The sequence below is a fragment of the Theobroma cacao genome, chromosome 5 (assembly GCF_000208745.1).
Source record: "Theobroma cacao cultivar B97-61/B2 chromosome 5, Criollo_cocoa_genome_V2, whole genome shotgun sequence".
Taxonomy (NCBI): domain Eukaryota; kingdom Viridiplantae; phylum Streptophyta; class Magnoliopsida; order Malvales; family Malvaceae; genus Theobroma; species Theobroma cacao.
This window is the reverse complement of record NC_030854.1, coordinates 26,628,981-26,638,732: the sequence shown is the minus strand read 5'-3', so window position 1 is coordinate 26,638,732 and position 9,752 is coordinate 26,628,981. Positions and strand designations below refer to the sequence as shown.

Sequence of the window (9,752 nt, the reverse complement as noted above, 5' to 3'; positions counted from 1 at the left end):
CTCAAAGATGGAGATCCAAAGGCACTATAAAGATGCAAGGAGATTACGAGCAAGCTTGGAGAAGACTATGTATGTCATCACCTAGGATTTGACCAACTAATTTCCTTCGGTGGCTCAAGAAAATTAGATTAGATAAAAGTCCATAATCATCCTAGTAGTATGCATGTGATAGATTTATTTTATACAATATTATAATGCTATGCAAGCCAAATTCGATGAGACCTAAATAACAAGATAAAAGCAACAAAAAAATCCTTCATTAAAATACTAAGTCATATGCTTCACACGATTAAGTTAACTTCCACCATATAACAAGATAACCAAGCTACCCTTTTAATTAGAGACTTGTTGAGTCACTTAAGGTCAAACTTTTACACGAGCACATTTGAGTTGTTGATGGGTCTTACTCAACTAAAACTGTGTGATTTGGATGTGTCACACTTGACCACATGGTCTTAGAGGTAAGTTAAGTGAAATTCATATAACGCTTTTAGATAAGGAGTTGTCACCTAACTGATTTGGGAGTTGCATTGAAATGTAATCAATAAACTATGTTATCTACCCAATTAGGCTTACTGTGATTTGTTGAGTTACTCAAGGTTGCAATAAGTTAAAAGGGGTCCCAACTTGTTAGGAATGCTTAGTAAAGATTTTCGTATAATAGTGAGGGCTATTATTATAAAAAATTAGTGGGAGAATCAATGTAAGATTTAATACCTCATCTTAAATTGGTTAATAACACGAAAGACTAATACAAATACTTTTTCTATATTTATAAGTTGTTAAAATGGGTATAATGATAATTGCTACTTTGCTTGGCATACTTGATGCTATCAACGCAAAATATTTGGATTGGTATATCACTTTGAGAAAAGTTTTCAATAAATGAAAAAGTACAATCTTGACAAGTAAAGAGATAACTTTAAATATGATTGAGCTTAACCTTTCTACTGCTAGTACTAAATCTTGGATAATAGATTCAGGATGTGGATCGCATTTATGTACTGACATAAAGGCTTTAAGGGATAATAAAAGGCTTGGCAAAATGAGGTAATCTTAAAAATAAGCAATGATGCGAGAATGGCAGCCATTGCCGTTGGAACTTGTGATCTCATTTTACCATCAGGCTTAGTGCTAGAACTAAAGGAATGCTACTGTGTACCAGCATTAACTAGAAACATCATTTCGGTTTCATACATAGTTAAGAATGATGATTTTGAATTTAATGTGAAGGGCAATCGTTGCACTGTCATTCTAAATGATATCTTTTATGCATCCGCAACATGTCATGGAAGACTTTATGTTATGGATCTTGATAGCTCAATGCTCAATATAGATGTCAAGAAAGCAAAGAAAGATAATCCAAGTTAAACGTACATCTAGCACTGTAGACTTGGTCATATCAAAGAGACAATGATAGCAAAATTGCATAAACAAGGTTATCAAGATCCATTGGATTATGAATCATATGGAACTTGTGAATGTTACCTTCTTGGTAAAATGACTAAGACTCCCTTTATTGGAAAAGGTGAAAGAACAGGTGTGCTTCTACGGCTAATACATTCGGATGTATGTAAACCCTTAAACACATCAACCAGAGGAAGTTATTCGTATTTCATTACGTTTACAAATGACCATTCTAGATTTAGTTATGTGTACCTAATGAAGTACGAGTCTGAAGCTTTTGAAAAGTTTAAAGAGTTTAAGGCTAAGGTTGAAAAACAAACTAGGAAAAGTATTCTCACTCTTAGATCAGATTGGGGAGGAGAATATCTTAACCAAGAGTTTCTGGATTATTTCACAAAACATGGGATTCTGTCAAAATGGACTCCACCAAGAACTCCATAACATAATGAATGTTTGAGAGGAGAAACTGCCTATAAGACATGGTTCGTTGCATGATAAGTAGAGCAGACCTTCTGATGTCCTTTTAGGGATATGCCTTAAGATTGTTGCTTACCTTCTTAATAAAGTTCCAACCAAGTCGATTGATAAGACACCATATGAGATGTGGTATGGTAAAAGGCCAAACTTGTCTTATACAAGGATTTAGGGATGTATGGCTTATGTGAAGTGTGCATCATCTAATAAGCTTGGAGTTAGATCAGACAAATGTAAGTTTGTAGGCTATCCTAAACAAACTGTAGAATATTATTTTTACAATCTCATAGAGCAAAAGGTGTTTGTCTAAAAACATGCCTCTTTCTTGGAGAAGGAGTTTCTACTTGCAAGGACTAGTAAAATAATTCTTGAAAAGGTTCAAAAACCACAAACTGACATCCCTATGGAACCTAAGTCGATGGTTAAAGCATTAGATGCTCAAACCGGTGCTCAAGAAACAAAAGCTCTTCGTAGGTATACGAGACAAAGACAAACCTCTAACGAGATACAGATTTTTGCTTGAAAGAGATGCTTTACCAATTGACAAAAAGCCAACTACTTATGAGGAAGCAATATTGGATATTTGATTTCGATAAGTGGTTGGTGGTTATGAAATTTGAGATAAAGACTGACATGGATGGTAATGTACAAACATACAAGGCCAAGTCGATTGCTAAAGGTTACAACCAAGTTGAAGGAATCGATTATGAGGAAACCTTCTCACCTATTGCCATGATTAAATCCATTCAAATTTTGCTTACTATTACTGCATATTATGATTATGAGATATGGCAGATGGATGTAAAGACAACATTCCTTAATGGGAATTTGCAAAAGGAAGTGTATATGACACAACCTAAAGGTTTTATATCTAAGGAGAGTCAACATAAAGTCTATAAAACTTCAAAAGTTCGATTATGGGCTGAAGCAAATGTTAGGAGCTGGAACATCAGATTTGATGAAAATTATTAAAGAATGTGATTTCGTCAAAAATCCTAATGATCCATGTGTTTACAATAAGGTAAATAGACAAGCAGTTAGATTCTTAGTACTTTATGTTGATGACATATTGCTAATAGGAAATGATATACCGATACTACAAACTGTCAAGATTTGGCTATCTAGACAATTCTCCATGAAAGATTTGAGAGAATTGGTCTATATTTTTGGGAATAAGGATCTATAGAGATAAATCAAAGAGGCTACTAGGATTGTCCCAACGCACTTACATAGACAAGGTGATAAAAAGGTTTAGCATGACCGAGTCTAAGAAAAGACACTTGCCTATGTCACTTGGCATTCATTTCTCAAAAGATATGTGTCCAAAGACACAAAAGAAGAGGATGAAAAAGGAAAAAATACCATATGCCTAGACTATTGGGTCCATCATGTATGCCAAGTTATGTGCTAGACCAATGTGGTGTACGCTCTGAGTGTAACAAGCAAATACCAATCAAATCTAGGTGAGAATCATTAAATTGCTGTGAAAAATATTTTAAGGACTTACGCAGAACTAAGGTTGTTTTCTTGGTTTATGGAGATGTTGAACTCCAAGTTAAAGGATATAGAGATGTTGCATTTCAAACCGATAAAGATGACAGCAAATCACAAAGTGGATTCACATTTACCTTAAATGGTGGTGCAATCAGTTAGAAAAGTTCTAGCAAGCAACGACTGCAGATTCTACTACCTATGCTGAATATATCTCCACGTTAAAGGTAGTGAATAAGGGAGTTTAGATCAAGAAATTCATAACTGAACTTAGAGTGGTTCCTAGCATTGTTGATCCTGTAACATTGTACTGTGACAACAATGGAGCAATTGCACAAGCTAAGGAACCAAGGTCTCATCAACAGTCCAAACATGTATTGCGGCATTATCACCTAATCAAGGAGATCATTGGTCTAGGTGATATTAATATAAATAGAGTATCCACAGAGGACAACTTAATTGAGCCTCTCACTAAAGTTTTGTCCCAGCAGAAACATGATAGTCATTTTGAAGGCTTTGGTATTAGATACATTGGTGATTGGCTTTGGTGCTAATGGGAGATTGTTAGTGTATGCCCTACAAGCAAATCGATTTTATGCTTGTAAAACACTACATTAATTAGTCATATTTCATGTTAAATATATTATGGATATTTTATATAATGTGTGAGATATTCTTTTATCCATGAGTTTATTTATAATGAATTATGAGAGACTTATGTAGATAAAATCCTTGGAACATAATGGCTTTGAAAAGAAATTATGAAGGTTATAATTATGAGATTCTTACACATCAAAGCCTTATTCCTAAATATGTTCTTGGTCATTGTATTGACAAGAAAAAAGACATTGACAATGCTCAATGACTGGTACATGCTAAGCTTATTTACTTTAGAAGTAAGCAATTAATCTCATAAGTTGAAGTATGAGAAATACTTAGGGATAGTATGTGGGTGCTTGTTAAGGAACAAACTCACTGAACATGACTCGTTATAAGAGTTCCATTTGGTATTTCACTCAAGTGTCCACAGAAATACTCTCATGTATCAATAGTATAAGTAATCCTTAGACTTGTGATACCAGATCATCTAATATGTGAATTGTCATGCTTTGATTTTACCTCTACAGGTCTGGAGGTGACCAGATACCTAAAAAGAGTGTTTTTGAGTGTGGCATGAAGCATGTAAAGATGAATAAGTAGTCCGGAGAGGATTCATCACCCCAAGTGATTCGAAGGGGATATATCTGATTTGCTCCTAGCTTATATTGATTAAAAGTCCTTAGCCAAGGCAATCTTGATAAATCAATATGGAAGCTGTAAGATTAATATCGATAAGTTAGAAAGAAGACATCGAGCTAGGTTTTCTATTTATCCAAAATATATCATGAAAAGATCAAATTACATTGAGATACTGTACGTTGAATTGATTCTCTTGACATTGAGGTGGTCGTGATGTATTGTTAGATGCCCCTCATGATTTATAAATATAAATTCTTAATTGAATTAATTTATATTTATTGCCAACATGTTGGGCACTTAATGGTCACACACATAAAGTGAATTGTCAAAATTAATTTAAGTTCAATTAGATGTTATCTAATTGATTTTATAGAAGCTTAATCCGATTAAGTGTTGGGCTAAATCAAATCTGATTTAATAGAGTATTAAACAAAAGCCCCAATTAGCCCAATTCATTTTATAATCCTTATTGGTTATGAAATATGTCAATTCACTCTATAAAAGAATCCTTTAGCTGCCTCTTGAATGTACGAAGAGTTTTATTTTATTTTCTCATGTGTTAAGATAAAAACACAGGCTTAGGAATTTACACATTCTTAGTGAAGAGATTTCGGTAAATCATAGTGTGGATCACCATTAGAGGCAAGACAATTGTGCTGCTATGGTTTGATAAGTCCTAGTTGGTGTATAAAAGTAAAAAAAAAAAACTAAGGAAAGCTCCACCAAAGAAAGAAAACATCAAACTTTCAAGTATGTCTCATGCTGGGATTCAGTCTCATGTTTAAACATGAAAATAATCAAGAAATTAAAAATATAACATAGCGAAAAAATAAAATAAAATAGCATGTAATCAAAGAAATAGCCAAATCCCACAAGATCAATGTTTGTATTTTTTCATGTAATTTTCAAATTAATTATGAACATTCATAAGTTTAACAGTTACATACCTTACTCTAGATATCATAATCAAAAGCCAATTAAATCCAAAAGGCTTATGATGAAGCAAGAACCACCAAAAGAGAACAAGTTAGTCTAAAATCCTGCAACCGAAATTTTTACATCTTCACCTTTAGAATTTGTCAAATCTTCAATCATCCAAGTGTTTGGCATCTAACAATAATCCATACAGTGACCGAATAAGACCTTCTGAAAAGTAAAATTTTACTTATGTTAGCAAGTTTTGTTTCTAAAACAAAAAGATCAAAAGTTATTGTCGAATCTTATTTTTATTAGACAAATAAAATTATTTTTTCTTTTCTTATTTTTTTTATGAAATGGTCAAGAAGTGGCTAAAGACTTAGAGTTTTAATTGACTAACATAACATATTTATATAGTCAAACTAAACTATAACCCTAAATACAATAGTTGTATTTTTTTTCAATTAAGTCCTTATGAACTTAATTAGTTTTTCCATTTTATTTTGATCCATTTCAATTAAATCCAATTTAATTGATTATCCTTATTTAATCTCAATCATGTCACTTAACGTGTGTGACCTATTAGGCTTCTAATATGTTGGCAATAAATATAAATCCTAATTAAATATCAATTTGATAATTGATTTATATTTATAAATCATGAGCGGCATCTAACAATACATCATGACCACTTAAATGTTAAAGAGTCAATTAAAAAACCCTCTAGTGGTAAGTCTCTCAGTGCAATACTATCCTTTCATCAAATATCTCGGATATGTCATAAATCATGGCTCAATGTCTACTTATGATATTCCATATTGGTTCTCATAATTCATGATTAACTTTATGAATTTAGAAAACTACCTTTTCTCAAATTCATCATGCTTTAGCCAAAGGCTTTATATAAGTAAATGAAGAATTGATAACAAGTGAGATTCATCCCCTCGTATCACTTGGGCTGATGAATCCTCTCTTGACCATTCATCTATTTTCGTATGCTTGATGGCATACTCAAAAACACCCTATTTAGGTATCTGGTCATCTTCAGACCTGTAAAAGTGAAATCAAAATGTCATTCCCCATATAAGATGACCTGATGTCTCAAGTTCGAGAACTAGTTGCACGACTATCACATGAGAACATATTCCATAAACACTTAAGTGAAATACCAAATAGAATTTTCATAATAAATCATGTTTAGTGAATTTGTTTTTTAACAAGCATCCACATATTATTCTCAAGTATCCTATATACTTCAATTTATGAAATTGCTTACTTTCAAGTAAGGAGACTTAATATATATCAGTTTTTGAGCATTTTCAATGCCCTATCTTGACAATGCAATGATAAAGAACAATTTTAGAAACATCGCTTTGATGCATAGTAATCTCATAATTGTAACAACTTTACAATTCTCTTACAAGGCATTTATGTTTCATGAGCTTCATCCAATTAACACTTAATAACTTCTTATTATTGTTGCACTAACATGAAGAAAAACCCCTATTACATATAGTTATGCAATTAAGTATGCATTAAATGACAATATACATTCCTTGACCAATCCAATTGGTTCAAGGGCATGTATTAACATTCAAATCTTTCTCTTGTGATTTTTCCTAAACTAAATCCAATTAAAATAATCCATGGTTTAGGGAATTAAAATTTCAATATTTCATTGCCTATGATCCGTCTTAGTATAGTATGATTTGAATCCCTTCAAAATCAATTAATATCTGCTACGAATGTGTAACGTATATAATGATGTGAATTAAAGTGAAGGTTGGAATTGAATAGCCCCTTGGTTTGTCACTGCTTCACATACGATAACCCTCCTTCAACCAAGTTCTTAAATAAGATATATAATCGTACTCCCTCTTGGATTAACTAAGGACAAGCAAGTAAAATAACCGAAATCAGCGATTTTTACACAAATATATATATTTAGATAGAGAGAGAGAGAGAGAGAGAGAGAGAATTAAAAGAATTTTAATTGAGTATATGAACTAACAGCATCTCCGATTCTGAAATTGTAAATATAATATCAAAACTGTGTTAATCATCTGTGTGGTCAAAAGTTGTGCCGGGTATCAATTTCTTCACACAACAGAATAAAAGATGAGCTCGGTAGATTCAAGCCCCTTGGCTGCCTTGGCACCACAGCTGAGCACGAGGGTTGGGTCTTGAACCTGACCGGTAGAGCCACTGCCAGCCCTGGCTTCATGGTGGTAGTCATGATGGCCTTCAGGGTTAGAAGGAGGATGGTAGTATAGGCGTGCAGTTTGCGGGCAATGAGAATGGAACCTCGCTGCTATCCTCACCCCTGCATCCAACAACTCCATGTACTTCCCCATTTCAATCTTCCTGTCTCTTGTCTCTTCTACAACTATTTGATTTATAAGGATCTGCAGCTCTCTAATCTCTTCCTTCGTTTCTGGAATACAGAATTTGAAACGAGAAGGAAAGAGAGGAGGAGAAAAATTGATGCTGCTGGATTTCTGCTAGAAAAATTAGTGTTTGGCGGAAGAGTATGGGAGGGACTATTGCTTTTATAGACTCTTTCCTGCCCTTTGACTATTCTATTCTCTTGCCTTTTGTATTTAAGACCCCATATTTGTTTCCTTCCTTTCTATTGCATTCATTGTAATTTACTGCTCCTATTTATTGATTTTTGTAGTTGTGCATCTCACAATTTATGGAAAGATGCTTTTTATTGTTGTTCATGGAATTTTAAGAGCTTACCAAAATTAACCAAGAAACATTTCATAGCACATTTTTTATATTTTCTTTTAACATTTATGATTCCATATTACAATAAATATTTTTTTGTAAAAAAAGAATAAAAATGTTTGTATTTCCTAATGTCATATTAGGTTGTTGATTTGGTTGCAGGTATAAATTAGTCTTTATATTATAACATTACCAATTACGTGAAGAAAAGAAAACACAATCTCATGTGCTCACCAAGTAAGCATTTTAACAAGTAAAATAAAAGTTATGATCCACTAGCAAACTTGGTCAAATGGACGGCTCCCTTCACTTATTCCAACCCCGCCCCCTCCTCTCTCCTCTCCTAGTGGAAGCATCCAATTATTAATTAAAATTAAATACTTTTAATATGGCCAATTGCAAAGTCAAAAGGTGGAGCCTGGACGGAGGAATATGCTCTCTTTCCTAGATGGCACTGTAGTCCACGAGGAAGACTGCGTCAGCTTTTGGCTGTACGCGTTAAACATTCGCCGCGTGACTTTGACGGCGCTCTACTCTACACAAACCAACTACATGTTGTTCGTCTCTAAAGTTAGCCCACTTCCTAGGAATTTTGCTTCCTAACTATCATAGTCCTTGACTATGGCAAACAAACCAGTTTCTAGGACACAAAGGAAATGGTTTGAGTCTAACCATTTTGGAATTCGACTTGAAATGCAATTTGCTTGTCATTGTTGCTCATACAAATTTATTGTCAACTAACAATGCAATTTCTTGTCAATTTTTTCAAGGAAAATTTTACAGTATAAAAAACATATATCCAACAGTCCATATAAAATAGAGATAAATATTTTTATTTATGATGGGAAATATGGCATGATGAACATAATAGGGTTCAGTGGACTATAGAAAGTAAAAAGAGTTTCATAGAATTCCTTTTGTTCAATGGTACGATATGTATAATATAAAATATATGGGTGTCAATTAAGCAAGTTCGATCGGATCAATTTTGGTTGAAAAAAATTCAAGTTATTTTTTGAATTCGAATCATTTTAAATTGGAGTAATTTGAGTTTGACATTTGAGTATTCAAACTCCGATCATTCAGTTTTAGATTATTTTTAATTTAAATTTGTTCATATTTTAAAAATCAAATTAAATTAATTTTTGACACGTTATTTGAATCAAATTATTTTGATTTAATTATTAAATTTGTGTTATTTTGAGTTTAAATGAATTCGAGTTGTTGACTGCTTTTAATCAAGTTTGAACGGGTTGAATAGACCTTTCAAGTTCGAATCCACTTGCCAATTCTAGTAAAATGTTATTATAAGGTTAAAAATATTTACTTTTCAAAAAAAGAGTTGAATATATTTACACGAGTATTAAGTTATTTAGTCAAAGTAAGTTTTTCCTTTTCTAATAAATATACTGCTGCAATTCAAAAATAAATAAATATAGTGTTAGCAATTAACACAAATATATATATATATATATATATATATATATATATAT

General features: G+C 32.6%; 1 protein-coding gene across 1 annotated transcript; it reads right to left on the bottom strand.

The window, feature by feature from the left end:
• Positions 7,499-8,060, bottom strand: LOC18598931. The gene has a single exon (XM_018121193.1). The coding sequence runs from the start codon at positions 7,881-7,883 to the stop codon at positions 7,629-7,631; it is 255 nt and encodes an 84-aa protein (XP_017976682.1). The 5' UTR covers positions 7,884-8,060; the 3' UTR covers positions 7,499-7,628.

Coding starts and splice junctions, on each gene's coding strand:
- LOC18598931 (XM_018121193.1), bottom strand. CDS start 7,883: ATGGGGAAGTACATGGAGTTGTTGGATGCAGGGGTGAGGATAGCAGCG.